This window comes from Fukomys damarensis, unplaced genomic scaffold, assembly GCF_012274545.1.
Source record: "Fukomys damarensis isolate Sample0158 unplaced genomic scaffold, DMR_v1.0_HiC HiC_scaffold_21, whole genome shotgun sequence".
NCBI classification, from domain to species: Eukaryota; Metazoa; Chordata; class Mammalia; order Rodentia; family Bathyergidae; genus Fukomys; species Fukomys damarensis.
Genome location: NW_022900933.1, coordinates 1920774 through 1938659, shown reverse-complemented (window position 1 = coordinate 1938659; position 17886 = coordinate 1920774). Strand labels below are relative to the sequence as shown.

The following is a 17886-nucleotide window of genomic DNA, read 5'->3' as shown; positions in this document are numbered from 1 at the left end:
TTTTTTTGGTACCAGGGATCAAACTTCGGTCCTTGCCCTTGTGAGGCAGGCGCTGGAACCACTGAGCCAAATCCCCAGCAGCCCCCTCCCCCATTTTTTAATCCTGCTTGTTCTATGTCAGAAATAGATTATTTGGAAACAGTGCAGATTTCAGGAGGCAGAGCTCATTTATATAATTTGGCATGCCACCACAATGAAAGTATTGAGATAACTCCAGAAGAAAGACCAGATGAATAGCCTTTCTGAGGATTTTAACACTATACAACTTGCTCTTCTCTGAAAAAAAAGTCAATTGGATTTGAAATATATTTTGCTATCAAAATATTATTCTTGTTGGCAGTAATTTCAAGGTCCTTCCCTTCCTTTGGAAATTATTTTTTAGAGTAGAGAGAGAAAGTTTATGATGGCCATTAGCTCCAAACCCTTTTCTCTAGTAGCCAATTAAAATCCATGCATGTAGTCTCAACTATATGGGAGATAGAGGCTTGAGGATCTCTTGAACCCAGGAATTCAGGGCCAGCCTAGGCAACATAGCAAGATTCTAGCTCTTAAAAAAAAAAAAAAAAAAAAAAAAAAAAACACCAGCTAGAAAATTCTGATTGTATCTTGAGAGATGCTACTCAAAAATTCACAATGGAAGCTTACCATGAACAATAAGATGAAAGCTTTGAAAGAAGAAAAACCGAGAAACTGTAAGTCATTCACAATACCATTAGAATATACCAGATGCAGTGCCTCGTGTTCTACCAGCTAACATCTTTGACTTGACACCTGAAGGGCTTAGCATCATGCATGATGCCTGGAACTGGTGTGGCTGTCTCCATCAGGTACCATGCATGGTACAGTCTTTAGAGAAGGGATCCTTTACTCAAGAATGGATATATCATTTTTGGGGTCCAGTGTAAAATTAATATGCAAGATCTTATCTAAAAACTATTAATGATTTCAAGATGGTGAACAACAAAACATTAAATCAAGCATGGTGCCCTCTGTAGCGCAGTTAGTTGAACGAGTTCTGCCTGTAGTTCCCATACCCCGGTGATGGCGAACCTTTCAGAACTCTCTGTGGTACAAACAGCATGCGAGGCACGTGTGCCGTAGGTTCGCCACCACTGACCTGGGCTTGCACAATGCACAAGTAAGGGCCCAATTAGTATCTGAAGGTACCATGAATGAATTAACGCTTATGAAGCTGCTCTTTTCACTATGACCGTGGATCACCCGCGAAGACATGAAGGATCTTCCCGGAGAAGGGGGAAGGAGAGGATACTGGGGAGGCTTTTTACTCAGTCAGTGGTATGTGAATACAAACATTACTCAGTGCATTCACTATTATAGGACTAGTAGAAAAAACAGTTGTGTTAGAATGAACGAATGTAACCATGAGCCTCATGACAGGAGAGGTCACATCAAAAAAGGTATAATGTTTGAGATCTCCCAAAGAAAAACAGCTGTGTAACATGGATTTCAGAAATCTCCCTAGAGGCTACTCACCATTGCCATTTTAAATTTGTCATATGCAGTGGGTTGAATGGTGGCTCCCAAAAAAGATCTATCTGTGTCCTAATTCCCAAAACCTCTCACTGTACTCTTATTTGGAAAGAGTCTTTGCAGATATCACTGATTTAGGAACTTGGAGAGAGCTTCCTGTGTGATCTGAACGGACCCAGAATCCAACAGCAAGTGCCCTTATCAGAGGCCCATGTGGAAAAGACACACAGAAGAGGAGGGATGTGTGATCATGGGGCAGAAATTGGAGGATACAGTACAAGCTAGGAATGTCAGGGCAGCTTCTAAAACTGGAAGGGATGCATCTTTCTCTACAGAAGTCTTTGGGAGCATGGCCCTGCCGCGGTGCGGACATCTGGCCTCCTCCTACTGTGAGAGAATCCATTTCTGGGGCTTACATCACTGAGTCTGCGGCATTTGTCCCATCAGCCTCAGGAAACTAAGGCAAAGCCTGTAAACAATAAGACATGAGAGAAGAAATGTTACGCAGTCAGCGAGTATCCATTCATATACTGGTACATAAGCTAAGATCACAGATGGCAAGATGGCAATCAATAGTGTCAGGATTGACAGAAGCAAGTTTTTTATTTTTTTTAAGTGACAGAAAATGCTTCGCTGCTCATTGAGAAGCATTAAAACGTATTTAATGCCATGCTCCTGAAGAATGTCAAAGTGTGATGTTCATGATGGTCACAATCAGGCCATGGAATAAGAGGAGCGCCAAAACATGTTCACCACCCTGCCTTGTGGCAGCATCAGCAGTCCTTTTCCTCCAGAGGTGTACAGGGAGCATGTATAATCAGGTCATGTGAGAAGTTAAAGCAGAGCAAATACAGCACCAACAGCATAAATGCTGTTCTTATTGCCTTCATCTAGAAGTAATCTAAAGTGCAGTCCTGCCACATATTACCCCCTAGACTCCTCTTCGAAAAACACAAAACAAAACAAAAAAAGGGCTGCTTTCCATCTTTAAGTTAAAATCCAACGTGCTAAAGTGTCAGGAGTTTAGAAAAAGCACTGAATTGTAATTCTTGCTTGTGTAGCCCAAAAAGTGGTCAAATTTAAGATGAGAAGTTATGACTCTTTGCTTCTATTTTTCATGTCAAAATAATACCAAGGACAGGATAAAAAATTTGTAAGTTATCAATAAATATGGGCCTGTCTGGACCATCACTGGGCAATAATAATAACATAAAAGTGAATTATGTATTATAAACAACTTGCTAATATTTTGTTTCTTTGGAATATTGAATTACAGATGGAAGTGAAATATATCACTTCTCAATTATGAAGTCATTTCCACTGATTTACTATAGTCATTTGCATCTTAAAAAGCTCTTTTATGAGCAGTCGCTGGCACCTCATTTTTGATCATGCCATGGAAATTAGTAAATGTCTTTAAAAGATCATTTTCTTCAAAAAATAGCAAAAGTTCTGGAAAGTAATAGTCTATCTCTTGCAGCTTTAAACGGGCTGTTTTCCTCTTTGAAATCCTGACTTCTTTAGCTGTGATTCTTAGTCATGAGAATCAGAGACGCTGTAGTAGAAGAAAGTTCTTGGGCTGGAGGTGTAGCTCAGTAACAGAAGCACTTGCCTCGTGTGCACAAGGCCCTGAGTTTGCTCCCCAGCACTGCAAAGCAGCAACACCACCACCACTACCAACAACAAAGGTTCTAAGGGAAATGAGCCACCAGCTGAGTTAACTTCTCTGTTGCTGGTGACTGTTTCACTACAATGATAAATAGACGTCAGACTAGAAAGTTAGCAACTTTTTTTCTGAGCTTGTCTCTCCCTTATGCATTGTATTATCATTTCAGAACTTTCTTTCATTTTCTAATTTCTCTGAAGATATGGAGAAAATTGGTGGTCAGAGAAAACTCCCAACCTTTTTAACAGATTTAGGAAATGAATTTGTGTTGTTCAACCTGGTACCCATGTGTCTTCCAGCTGTTATGCGGGTCTAGGAAATTAAATTTTGAACTTGGGCTGTTCTGAAGACTCTGATACCTACCAAGGACTGCCTGGAGTGTGTCAGTTACACGAGCTCTTTCATTGCCTAACCTGTACTTCTTGTCACTCAAACTCTGAAACAGGACAGGGGAGCTGAGCCGCTATTGATTTTGGTTGACGTTGTGCTAAGATCAAGTTTAAGATGAACTTTTGTTTCCCTGTGGCCTTCGGTGACTGCCCATGAATGTGCAGGGCAGGCTTCTGAGCCCGACGCTTTCAGGCTTCCCTCTCCCCTCTTGGCTGGTCAGTCCCTCGGAAACAGTGCAGAGAGGAGAGCACTGGGTTGGAAATGCTGAGACTTCGATCAGGAGTTCAGCGGCCCACTCTTTCCCTGAGTGTGTTGATACCCCCTCTTCTTCTCCTGTGCAGCACCTGGGTGTCTGGAGATCGTCACCTCTGTGCATTTTGTCGCATTTTAGCTTCTGTTCAATTTAACCCATTTATGCCAAAGGTCGCAATTTTTTTGAATTTTTGCATGAAATTCATATATGTTACCTAGAAAAATTCTAGGAACAAAAATTTGAACAGAAAAATCTTTATTATATTCTGTTATTATACGTCATTCCAAAATTGGAATACAAGGCATGGAAGGATTAATTATATCAGAGTAAGAACAAGCTCTTCTCAGAGCCTTTAGTATAACAATGTGCAGAAGTTCAAAGATTCTGTGACGCCATTGTTCCTTGATTAGGAGTCTATCTAAACCCACTCAGAGAGGAAGGGTTTATCCTAGGGCAGGGCTCCCTGGCTGATCCATTAATGTGTGTTTCGACCTCCTCTGCTGACCACTGGTCTTGAGTTTGAGTTCAGCCAAGGCCAGCAGTATGGCTTGAGATCTGCTGTTGGCTCTAGGACTCAAGGTGTTCCACTGTGAGCCAGTGAAACTCCTCCCCAGTTGTTCAGCTTCTAAACATACTGCAGTATGAGCCTCAAGGCAAAGAGCGGAAGTCTGTTCAGGTTACGAACGCTCATTTACACCTGGAAGACCCTCACTGGAACACTTCAGTGTCTTGGGCCCTAGAAGAGCTGGTATTGCTAGGCAAATAATGACTCTGGAGATCGTCTAGGAGTAACAAACACAGAGAATGGGGTGAAGCTAGGAACCCTCACAGTGATGCACAGAACAATGAGACCCTTTGGCTTGTTGAAAGCCTGAATGGGGAAAGGAAAAAATGAACACACACACACACACACACACACAGCCAAAAGCCAGATGTTTTTCTAGCCACTATTTACACAAGCTAATTCTTTGAAAGGTAAAAGAATCACAGCTTTCATGCAAGGCCACAGGTGATGCTTAGTTCTGAGACCAGCTGTCTCTTTGGGCTTTTGGAAAAGGTTCAGACGACCTCACGGTACTTTCCATTTGGCTCTGGAAGTTGATGAAGAGCGCTCTCTGAGGGGTATAATGTGTAAATGAAGGCTCGGGGTTTCCGTGGTGTTCCTCTGAGGTGCTAAATAGATAAATCCCCTTCCTGGAGTCCTCACCCGAGGTGGGCACGCCAGAATGTAAGTCAGAAATGGAGGCATTGGCAGTTTTGAGATCATTACAATTATTATAATTTTCACCCGAACTAGATCCAGCAGGTGGTAATGGCAGCTTCTCCATTCTGTTTAGACACTTGGGCTGAAACTGGAATAAGTTGTCAGGAGAGCCAAGCTTTTCAGAAGTAAAGCAGGGGGCGATACTATGTGGTACATTTTTAGCAAATGAGATACCATAGGGTGTTATTGTTTTGTTTTGTTGGCACCGGGCGTCAAACTCAGGACCTTGCACTTGCAAGACAGGCAGCGGCACCACTGAGCTAAATCCTCAGCCCTAGATCCCATAGGATGCTGACATAGTCCAGAAGCATTTTTGTGGTCCCCACATGAATGAGCACCTGTGAGCACTGCTGACATAAAATTTAAGCCATTGACTTCTTAGAGATACATTTCCTGTGAGCTGAGCACAAAAATGTCATCTCATATGTTTCTGTTGAGGAGGAGAATGGACTGTTCATTCTCCTTTGATGACTGATTCTGCAATGCATGTGACTCAGATGAGAGCAGAATATACTTGTTCTAGGGACTTTCTTTCTTTCTTCTTTATTTCTTTATTTTTTGGTTTTTTTGAGACAGAGTCTCACTATGTAGTTGAGGCTGACCTGGAACTTACTATGTAGCCCAGGCTGGTCTTGGACTCACAGAGATCCTCCTGCCTCAGACTCCCAAGTGCTCGGATTACAGGCATGTGCCACCACGCCCGGCTTCTAGAGACTTTTAAGGAGTATTCACTCTCTAACATCAAACCAAAGGTGTCAAGCAGAGCCATTCTGGGATCATCCTATCCCTCCAAACAGGACCTTGCACCCAAAATCTGCCTGCAATTTTGAGATTAGCTGAGATGTATTCCTACAGTTCCAGCTGTGTAGATGGAAAAGACACAGGATTTCTGAAAACCATGCCATAGGAAATTTATCCTGTCTGATAGTTGTTAAATTTAAATAAAACTGTGACAAATGATTGTGCTTACCCCCCTTGAACCTGCTACATAACCTATAGATCACTGCCCATACTGTGAAGAAGAGTTGAGCTAACATCTCAAATATTCAGATTTTTTTGCTTTTAGAACTTAACTAACCTCACTGTCTGTCCCCCTAAAGTGAAAAATGCTTCTCTGCATGAGAGCAATTGAAAGAGACACCAATGCAAGGGATCTATGTCTCAGTGGTCCAGGGGGGTATTTTCACAAGCACTGGAATATAAGAAGTGGTGGAGAAATTTAAGGGGCTTGCTATGATTATGACTTTGCATTTCTATAAAACCTTGTAATCTTTAGCCATATCCAATTCCCACTTTGAGAAAACTTAGGATAGAAATTTCACCTTTATATACTTTTCCTAATGGCTGATTTGGAAACAAGCATTCCCCACTGTGGTCGTATCTGGAAATAGTAAGCACTACATTTTTCACTTTCCAGACAGGTTTTTTTTTTCTTGTTTTTTATGTGCAGTTTGCATACTTCTCTGAGTTTAGAATTATATACTGCAAAAACAGGTTAAATACAAATATTATACAGCATAACATTATTTTAATCATTTGAAATATTGAAAAACACATGGCATTAAAGTTCACTAAGATTCTAAGATTAACACTGAGTTGTATTAACCTTGTCTTAAAGTAACCACATGATTATTTAACCAAGAAAGTACAACTGATAATAAACATCAATTCAAATATATTATCTTCTGAGTTCAGTCTTGTGAGGAAAAAAAAAAACTATTTGTGCACATGAATACTTAACCCATGAACATTATTTAAGTACAAAAACCAAACCCCAGTGTCGAATGGGTCTTTTCGCTTCTCTTATACAATGTCGCCCAAAATTGGTTGCAATCTCTGTTTGAACTATAAATCCTCAAATACAGAGAAAGGATGAGCCTCAAGGAATTTCCAAGTCTAGATTACCCCTCACCATGTGTTCCTGTGAGTCTATGACTTGTTTGGCAAATTTCTTTGACACCTCATGTGTGCGTCTCAAATTCTGTTCCCCATCATCTGAGGTGGAAGCCAACGGGAACACACCTGGCAGCTTTAGAGAACTGATCATTGGCCCATCAAGCAGCTTCCCCAGATGCACGCTATGAAGACTCTTCACCGCCGGATCCTGGCCTGGGCTCTCGAGGCCTCCTGCTGCTTCTCACAAAGGACATTTCTGCTGTGCAGCTACCCTGAAACCACCAGTGTGCTTGCCTTGGTGGCGCTAGCAAAAGTGTCCTGTGAGCACCACATCAGTCCCATCCTCCCAGCAGCATACTCTGTCTGGGGCTCAAATCACATGTTACTGATCTGCATTTTATCGATAATAAGTGATTGACAAATAATGTTCAAAAGGGCCCCGGACATCACGTGTGAAAAAGCTATTTCACGGAGGAATTTGTGTATTTAGGAATACTCAGAACTGAAGCTTAACCAAATTAATTTTTATGTAGCTTAAATTTCTCACAAATTCTCACCTTGATTTTAGTCAGTGAGGAAATGCCACACTGTCCCCTATTTCGGGGTTGTTAGTTTTACTGTTTACTGTAGCTTTGAAATGCTTCCCAGTAGAACTAATTTACAATAATTGAAGAAACAGGCAAACCAGCGCTTTATTAAGGGAGTAGACGCCTATTTTGAATATACTAAGAATCTTAGGATTTCATAATAAAACATCATGACCTCAAATTTTTAATATTTCGCCTTATGCAGTTAATGAACGCCTTAGTATAATCAGCTGAAATTATCTTTTTGTGATTTACCTAAAAATTGGAATTGATTTGCATGTAAACAAAAGGAAGACGTGTTCTCTGTCTGCCCTTCCAAGTGATGGTGCGGATTCTATTTTCTCCTCTAAATCACTATGAGAAGCTACTTGATTTTCTTTTTTGCCCTTGATCTGAGTTTTGCTTCTTAGCTGCATGAAAAGTATGTCTCCCTAATCTCGCCCCGATTCTGTGGAGGTCCTTAGAAACATGCACTGATCCGAGGTACTGATGAAAATGCATGCTGAATTGTTTGAAGAAAAAAAATGTAGGTGAAACAATTTGGAAGTGACTTGCTATGAAATCTGTTTCACTAATGTGGATATTGATCTCTAGAAAGTTGAACTGAAAATTAAAATAGTAGTCCTTCGTTAGGATAGGAGCAGCTTGTACAATCTGTGTGTGGATGCCTGATGAGGGTACTGATTTATTTTTAATACTGACCTTTCTTACACTTAAGTAGTGGTAGAGGAGAGGTCATTAGACTTAAGGAGATACATAGCGACTTTCAGGATGTCTTGAAGTTGCTTGACCTGGGGACGGAGTCATAATCTTTTTCTCCTTCTTCCCGTTCCATTCAACAGATAGTCGCTGCAATAATGGCAATTACCGGCATCGTCATGATGGCCTACGCGGACAACTTCCACGCGGACTCCATCATAGGCGTGGCCTTTGCAGTGGGCTCCGCCTCTACGTCCGCGCTATACAAGGTCTGTTAGGTGCCTTCTTTTGTAGTCAGCGGTCACCTGTAGTTTAGATTTCAGCAATACAGTAAGAAAGGGCCATGAAAACTCTGGTTAGAAAAAGAATAAATGTGTTTAAATAATAGTTGAAGTAGCATTTATCGGGTACTTGCTGTGTGGTGGTATCTGCCAGAAAAATTCACCTAACGCTAACTTAGGAGGCGTAGATGCTTTTCCCCATTTTCCAAATGAGGAAACGGGGGCTTTCAAAGATCCAGTAACTTGCCCAGATCAGACAGCCAGGAAATGTTACAGCCAAGATTGAAGCTAGATTAGACAACTACTAAGCCTGTGCCCTACCCTACTTATCAGGCAGTGATAGCAGGAATGTGAGAAAAGCTTCTTCTCGCCTTGTTTCTTCCATTTAACTATCCATGATCGTTATTCTAACTTCAAAGCAATATTGGAAATACAAATTAGCTGTCACTTGAGCCACTCTACTACACACTGACCCAATTCCACAGGAGCCATGTCATTAAAAAATGAAGACATTCTTCTCCTCTCTGAGGGGCCTATTTTCATGCATGTTAGCAAATTTTACTGTTAGCGGTCCCAGAATGAATGTATCCTGTAACTGGATCAGGAGAATTCTCTCCATAAGGTAATCATCCTGGTTACATAGCTCAATAGCCCTGCTTCTGGCGGGCGTGGTCATGGCCTGGTCTGCGGCTGGAGGAGGGGCCTGAGCAGCACCTGCACACAGTGCAGATCTGACTCAGGAGTCCACAGGTCCTCTGAACAGCGGAGAGAGGCTGAGTCTACTCTGTGAGCTCGCCGCTGCTTTCCCAGTCTCTATTCATTGCACCTGACTTCAGAAGCACGGAATCAGAGCACAGATCGAAAAGGTCGGATCCCACAAAGCTCTGCTGTTTAAGAGCATACTTCCTGGATGATTCCAATTTCACCTCTTCTGGTGTTTCAGTAAGAGAATAGTCTTTGAAAAACAGAAAATACCCTTTGCCCACCTTCCAGAGGCCTGTTTTGATTATTCACCACCGCTGGGAAATCTATTTCCATACTGACATTTCCTGGCCCGCTGATTTTGTGTGACAAGCTTGACAAGTGTTCTCTTACTGGCCGTTAGTGTCTGACTTGCTCCCCACAGGAATGCCACCAACATGTCTGATGTGACCGCAGGCCAGCATGTGCCCACGTCCTCTCAATTAAGTCTTCCAAGAGAAAAAAGAACAATTTCGGTCAAAAAAGAAGAAACAAGTGGTATTTGGAATTAATATGAAACCAGGATGGTTATCTTACAGAGGGAGTTCTCCTGACCAAGTCACACAGTGCATTCACTCTGGGAGTGGTGGTACTTGCTAGCAGGCTCAGAATTATATTTGTACCACAATTCCTGACAGAAACGATCTACTCCGTAATTATTAGAGGACTGGCAAAGCAAGAAGACGGGTCAAGAAATTGAGAAACATGGGCTTCAGATCTGGCCTCCTGTCCCAGCCAGCTCTGACTTTAGCCATTTGCCCATCTTTGCCATCTTCTTCCTCTGTACACAGGCTTATAATCCAGGTAAACAAATTTTTTGGAAGCCAGAAAGAAGATAATGCAATGTTAGTGAAGACATTTAAGATCACAAGGCATGATTTATGAGCACAAGGCATCACTATTTCTCTCAACAACATAATGGCAGTCTCTTCTGTCCAATTTTCTTTTCAGTCCCTGTCCCAAACACGGACGCAATGAACACACTCCTCACCCACGCTGGAAAGAAAGAAATGATAGCACCTCAATTGTAGAGTTTTCTGGGCTAGTCTGCACACTTATTAACCATTCACCCTGTACCTCTCCTGGTGGTCTTGCTTTACATAGCATATGGTCCCACAGCAATTTTCAGCACCATACAGAATATATTTTTTGGTGGTTGCTGCTCCAAATGAGGGATGTAGGACATTTTAATTCCAGTCTCGGCCCACATATAGCAGGGAAACGGCAGGGGAAGGAGTCCTGGAGAATGAGCTCTGGGCAGTTACTTCCCTGTATAGATCAATTGCGCTTACCTTTCCACTTCAGCAAAGTCTCCAGCCGTGTGGCTGAAGAGTTTCTTCCCCATCCAGGTTCTGTTCAAGATGTTTCTCGGAAGTGCCAACTTTGGTGAAGCTGCACACTTTGTCTCCACCTTGGGTTTCTTCAATTTGATCTTCATCTCCTTCACCCCAGTCATCTTGTATTTCACCAAGGTGGAACACTGGTCCTCTTTTGCAGCTCTGCCGTGGGGCTGTCTCTGTGGGATGGCAGGACTGTGGCTGGGTAAGTGGCCTCAGGTTTCGGTTTCCATTTAGTATGTCACCTGAACTTTCCTTGGACACATTTATAGGAGGGTTGTTCCGGTGGGCACCTCTGTACTCTACTGCCCTAATTTACATTGGCTAATGTCATCGAATGTTTAGAAGGTTCTCTGTAGGCTTGTGTTTGATTAGAGCCAAACTATCCAGCTGAGGGAGCTTTACTATGCTTTAAAGTGTGAAACTGGGCATCCAGGCCACTTTGCTACCACTGGCTTTCACATCTTGTCCAGCCTCCATGATGGGCTGTGCCATATATATGTCCCATGTATGCCACGGTGTGCTGGGCAGAGAGGTAAGACAGTGGGTAAGATCCACTATCAGAGTGGTTCAGATGGCCAGAGCACCCAGTGCAGGCAAGAGGAAAAGAAGGCAGGATTTGGCATTGAAGAGGGAAAGAGCTTATGAAAGGTATGCAAAGCCACATGGAAGAATTTGGATTTTAAGCCCATTTAATCTTTAAGCAGAAAAGTGATGAACTCATGTCTGCCTAGGGAACTGCTCACTCTGCTGAGTGTGCAGAATGGCTTCGCAGGAGGAAACTCTCACCAGGAGGGAGAAGACAGCCTGAGCTAAACTTGGTAGACCATGCCTAGCCAGGAGCCACGGAAAAGTCACCTGGAGTCTTTGTAATGCTTGCTCCTTGCTCCTGTCTCCCTGGATCTGAGGCTCTCTGCTGTGCTGAGCTCCTACTGTGAAGCTCTACTTGACCTGGGAAGAGCCTGGGAAATGATGAGCCTGCTCTTCTCTCACCAAGCGGTCAAGAACCAGTAACAGCCCCGGGCCCAGTGTCTATTTACCCAGAATCAGAACATTCTTGTTCTGCCCTCTTCCCCACACACTGTCTCCTCTGCCTGCTCCACATTGACCCATCACTGGCAACCCCAGGACCTCCACCAGCTCCTGGCCTATCCTGGGCCAAGATGGTACTGCTTCAGTGCATGTCCTGGGAGAAGAATGTCCTGATTTCAGCAAGGGTAGTGGGTGGGTTATCTTATTATGTTCCAGCCAGGCCCCTAACAGGAGATCTTACAGAAACACTCTCAAGAGAAGAACCAAACATTCACTGTCGTTCCCCGGCGTTCTACTATTCAAGACCAAAACTGTACGGTTATCATTCCCTCATTACCTCTGATCAGCTAAGTAGCAGTCAATACAGTGTTTCCATAAGATCAAAATGTCCTCAGCAAAAGGGCTTCTATTATTTCCTGTCCAAAACAGCCTAGTTTGGAACAATCATAAGCAAAATTTCACTGGCTCTTGGCTCCCCCTGTGCACACGATTCCCACCTCGTAACAAAGTAAGCCGAGTCCCTACACATGTGTGTCCTTTGACACATCTAACGCATGCTGCTAAGTGAGCTCGCTCAGGCCAGGGGCTGGGCCCTGGAGTTTGCCAAGCAGTTTGGTCTCCATGCTCTAGTAGGCACAGCGCCACCTGGTACTGCAGCTGCCCCGTGACAACTACCCCAGGGCTCCGCAGAGCTCCCTGTGCCCAAGATATTCCGTGACAAATTGAAGAGACAGCTTTTCCCTGGGCTGTGTTATACACTCCAGGTCTCTACACTCCAACACTCAAGTGCTTTCAGTCTAAAGTCTTTGTTTCCTTCCCCATCACCGACAGTCTCACTGGGGCAGTTCTGAGAGGCAGGACTAAGAGATAAATACGAGTCTGTGCTCTAAGCTGCCCTAATTCTTCTGAAGCTGTGGCTTAGGACCTGTCCCACAGAGACCAGACCTCTGGGAGTGCCTAAGCCCGAATGCAGGTTAGCTTTGTCCATTCATCCAACATGTCTGAGTTGCACATGGATTTGCACTGGTCTCCATGCTACTCTAACACATCGAATTAGATAACCCTTTCCTCGGGTTGTCAAAAGAGAATGTAACTATTTCATGTAAGGAACTAAGGAAAAGCAGACAACACATTTCAGCAAAACCACTAGGGTTTTGCTGAGTGAGAAAGGCTTGGTTCTGCTAAAATATCACTGTTTTCATGCAGTTTCCTAAAATAATTCAGTTTAGCCAATAAAATGACCATTTATGAATACAGCAGAGCCCTGGTGCATTTAATAAATTTCTAACCTGTCAGAATTTGTCATATTTGACTTCTGGATCTAAAGAGAGCCTTCGGGTGTTAGAACCTTAGTTGACTCTGCAGCCTTGCTATGGGTGAGGAAGAAGCAGCTATTAAAGCAGGAAGGACATAGGCCTGGATTGCCAATGCAGTTTCTAAACAAGCCTTAAAGACCAGTCTCATTGTCTCCAACTACCAAGTACAACTCCAAATAACTGAGTTAGTGGTCTTTATTAAAGCATAGATAATAGAAGAATACAAACCATTATAACTGGAATGGTTCTAGAACCTTCTTTGATTCTACTGGAATAGTTCTAGAACCTTCTCTGATTCTACAGAGCTATGGGCAACATGTGTCTTCCACATTCACAGAGATATCTGATTAAAAGACCTTTTGTACTTGCTAATACTCACTGCTCTATCTCCTAAAGCACACACTCAGCAAACATATTAATATCATGGTTTGTATTTTATAACTTTTTTCCTCTGTAAAACATATTTTTGAAAGAGATGGATGATTATTTAAAATAATTTCCTATTTAAAGAGATCCAGAGGTATCAATTGTAGAACACTGAGCCACACCTACAGTTAGTTCTATGTCCCTGCTCTCTGTTATCTATTCACAATCGGGACATGGAAATGGCCCCTGGGATTCAGAGAATTACATTGAATCCACCTGTGTTTGCCTACATGATGTTCACTCCAGTGGGGGAGGGGGAAATAGGATGGACTGTAACTGGCTATACTTTTTTTAAAAAATAGTGACATTAAAGCATTTTAATCACCCAGTAAAATAACATAATATAGCCAGGCGTGATGGCACACACCTGTAATCCCAACACTCAGGAGGCTGAGGCAGGAGGATCACTGTGAGTTCGAGACCAGCTTGGGCTACACAGTGAGTTCCAGGTCAGTCTCACTACATAGTGAGATCCTGTCTCAAAAAACAAACAAAAGAGATAACATAATATAGAAAACTAACAAAGAGATAAAGCACTAAACTTTAACCATTCACCTGCTTTCAACCTCTCCTGGTCCCACCTACCCTTATAATGCTAGTATTAAGTGTAGTGAATTGATAATTTTGCCTCTTTGCATTTGCTTTAAACACCTTTTGCCAGGCCATTGGCAAGAACTCAGGCAAACTGTGAAAGAGAAGGACAAAAGAATCTGACTAATTCAGGCATATAAACATGCATCCATCTCCAAAATTAAAGGGTAAATTGACACTCTGTGCAGACACTTGAAAAGGTCTTTGTTCAATGTTGAACAAAGGCATTGATTCTATTACATTAAGGAAGAAAAGACAGCAGCATCTCAATTTTCCTTTGTCCTGTGTATCTATCTGTCTTTGTTTTACAGCCTTCAACATCCTGGTTAATGTTGGTGTGGTGCTGACATACCCAATCCTGATCTCCATTGGGACAGTGCTCAGCGTCCCTGGAAATGCAGGTACTGGTCCAGCTGGGCATGTGGAGTTTCTGACCAAGACAATAAGTCTCCTCTTAATGTTCACTTTATGCTGACTTGTTTCTTCTAGCAACTGTGAATTATGCCCCTTGCCTCAGAAGGTGTTTTTAAATATCATGAGGGTGGCAGACAAAAGAATAACTATGTAGTAGATTTAAAATTTGCAGTTACAAAAACACTGTTTTTATTTGGTTGTGCTTTTAGAATTAAATACCAAATGTATCATTTGGGTTTCATGTAATCACCCTGACAACCTAATTTTATGGTATTTTTAGAGGAAGTCCTATGGAAACAAAAGGCACTCCAGCATAGGACTGTGAAGAACACATCCCTACTGAAAGTGCAGAACGTTAGCAGAGTGTGGGCTCCCTATCACATTACCCATGAGGGCTGCAGGAGCTTCACCTTGGGCAGAGTAGATGGCTCTCCAGGAAAGGCAATTTGATTCACTTCAAGGGCAAGAAGAAATATTATTTTTCCAGGATAATCTTCCTAGTGAAACTTCCAGAGAAGCTAGCAATGAAAAGGCATAATCTGGGTAATGGTTCAGTCCTTCCAACTTTAAAATTCTGGGATCCCAACTTTTGAATAGCCATCTTTCTTTCCTTCAGGACATTCATCAAATGTTTATTGAGCACTTATTATGTTACCAGGGTTGTAAATAAGACAACAACAAAAATACATTATAGTTCTCTTAAGAAGCTTATACTTCAATTTGCAAAAGAAAACCAAACAAACACCACCACATGGATAACACCAACATTTGCTGTGAGCTCAAGCAGTAGATAGATCCCCTTGAATCATGGCTGCAGAAGCCTCTGAGCACCTGGATTGCTGAACTCCTGGAAATTCTTTCCTGGTTGACCCTGAATGGGCTGGAATCCCTGCGGGGGGGGGGTCTCTTCTCAAAGCCAAGTCTTTCACTTTTATACCTTGTAACCCATGAAGGATGGGCTCTTGCTGATTCCTGAGATGTCTCCAAGGTAACTTTCCTATTCTCCTAGTGCAAATTACTTGGCTTTCTTTCTTTACTTGACCTTTTCAGCAACTGTGCTCTGCTTTGTTCCAAATTTACAAGCACTTCTTTTCTGGGAAAACTTAAAGCTTTTCAGATGGGCTTTTTGCTCCTGATTCTCACTATAAATCTAGCTAAAATTGGCTGGTAGTTCCATGCCACAGCCTTAGCACTGGGCTGCCTTAAAATTTCTCTCACAGGATTAATTAGCTCAGTGTCACACAAAGTCTCAGGACATGGGCAAGATGTAGACACATTTTCTGCCAGAGCATAACACACATGGTCTCGATTCCAACTGCCAAGGAAGGTCTTGTTCCCAATTGAAGCCTTCTGAGTCAAGCTTTTACTGTCTCCATTTTTATCAGCATTCTGGTCTTCTGAGCTCTGGCCATAATCTCACATCAAGCTTGAATTATAGCATTCTAGGGCTTCTCTAGCCTGGCTCTCCAAACGTTTCTGAGTCCCTCCCACAAACCAGTTCCAACCTCTTCTAAACCACATGGTCAAGTAGTCACAGCAATGACCCTACTTCTCTGATTACCAAAAATCTATCTTAGTCACTTTCTCATCCCTAGGACAAAATAATTGATGCTCACAACTCAAAGGAGAGATTTATTTTGGCTCACGGTTTTTAGAGGATGTAGTTCATATTCAGCTGGCTCCAATGCAGGAACAGCATAGTGGAAAGGTCTGATGGAGAAAAGGTGTTCACCGCATAGTAGTCAGGAAATAGAGAGTGAAGGGAGGAGTCAGAGAGGGAGATATATTCCAGGCTACACCTCCAGAGACCCACCTCCAGCCAGGTCCCACCTGCTAATGGCAAATTAGCTAAAGCACTGCATGAGTCAGTCACCTTCCATAAGCCCCATCTCTGAACATATAAGGCTTTGGTGGGAAACATTCTAAAGTTAAGTTATAACAGGGTCCTATGCGGAAGTGATGGAGATATTTTGGAACCAGATGAAGAGATATTGCACAGCACTCTGATTGTGTTGAATGCCACCAAACTCATTTTAATATGCTAATTATATCATATGCATTTCACCTTGATTAAATTTTGTAAAAGGGCAGCCTGTACAAGTTTGATTTGTTTGAAAAATCTTTGATGAGCCATTGAAATTGGAGAAAGATGAAGGACTTCAGAGGAAAGTATTAAGAGAAAAAAGTGGAGAGGTCATTAAGCCAAATGATATGGAATTTGCGCTAAACTGTGAAAGGTGAGTGTAATTTAGAGAGATGGAATGGAAAACAAACATAGAGTTTGATATGAAAAAAGGAAACACTAGCTTGAAGCCTCTGGGAAACCTTGAGAAGTGACTCTGCCACGGCTCCTTGTTTCCAGAGAAGCTTGGAGATATTTGTAGACTGTGACTGATGAGGCTTTTCTTTCACAGCTGTGGACCTCCTGAAGCAGGAGGTGATATTCAATGTTGTCCGCCTGGCTGCAACCATCATTATCTGCATTGGGTTCCTGCTGATGCTGTTGCCTGAGGAGTGGGACGAAATCACTCTGAGGTTCATCAACAGCCTGAAGGAGAAGAAGAGCGAGGAGCATGTGGAGGACATGAAGGATTCTGGGGGGCACCTGCGGAGCAGGAGCAGAGTCAACGGCACCGTGTCCATACCGCTGGCTTAGAGATGGGCGCGATCTGAATGCACGTCTATGTATATTCTGTGAATATAATGAAATTTTCTCACTCCCTGTACACTCAAATGACAATATTCATTCTGAATTTGGATAAACCATATGTGAAATAATGCCAACAATAAAAGTTTACATTTATATGCTTACCAAGGAGCTGGTGTATATAGTCAGAATAAAATTTTTTATTAAAACTTGTATCCCCCTTCTATGTATTCTCTTTGGAAAGAAGGGATTTCCTTCCCAAGTCACACATTTTCTTGAAAATGGGAGAGTCAGTTAAATCATAGCATCATGTTTTTCTCAACTGGTACCGAAACCTTTATATTCAATCACAAAAGGTTGTCTATAGAAAACTATGCAAAGATTCATACTATATTGAAGTCCCGGAGGAGCCTGAGAATTTGAAAGCTGGAAACTCATTAAACAAATACCAAGAGAACACCCTCTACACGTAAGCCCTGCACTAGGAACAGCGAAGATGGGACGATGTGGAACACGGCACTTTTGATATGCTTAGAGTGGCACAGAGCGTAACGCATTTTGCAGCTTCTACACTGAAGGCAGACATTTGATAACACCGTAAAGAGACTTAGAAAGGGCACTGGCCCTTCACTAGCAAGTCTCGTGACAGAATCGTTCATACCTGCTGTCATTTCACCTTCAGTCCCCCTTCACTCCTCAACCCACTTGCCCGTACCTTCTACCATCATTGCTCCCCTGGAGATGCCGCAGGAAAGTCGCCAGCGATCTCTCTCTTGCAGAAGCAGGTGGATACTTTTCAACTCTCACCTTAGGATGCTCTCAGAGGCATTTAATGTGATAACTGTTTTCTCTTTT

At 42.5% G+C, this 17886-nt stretch overlaps 1 protein-coding gene across 1 annotated transcript in view; it reads left to right on the top strand.

Annotated features, from left to right (window-relative positions):
- Positions 1-17203, top strand: part of Slc35f4 (solute carrier family 35 member F4) — a 23268-nt gene extending 6065 nt beyond the window's left edge. The window contains exons 2-5 of the mRNA XM_033766869.1: positions 8390-8515; positions 10618-10810; positions 14282-14371; positions 16799-17203. Coding sequence (XP_033622760.1) covers positions 8390-8515; positions 10618-10810; positions 14282-14371; positions 16799-17040 — 651 coding nt within the window. The 3' untranslated portion in view covers positions 17041-17203. The remainder of the gene's footprint in view (positions 1-8389; positions 8516-10617; positions 10811-14281; positions 14372-16798) is intronic.
- The last annotated feature ends 683 nt before the right edge of the window (positions 17204-17886 follow it).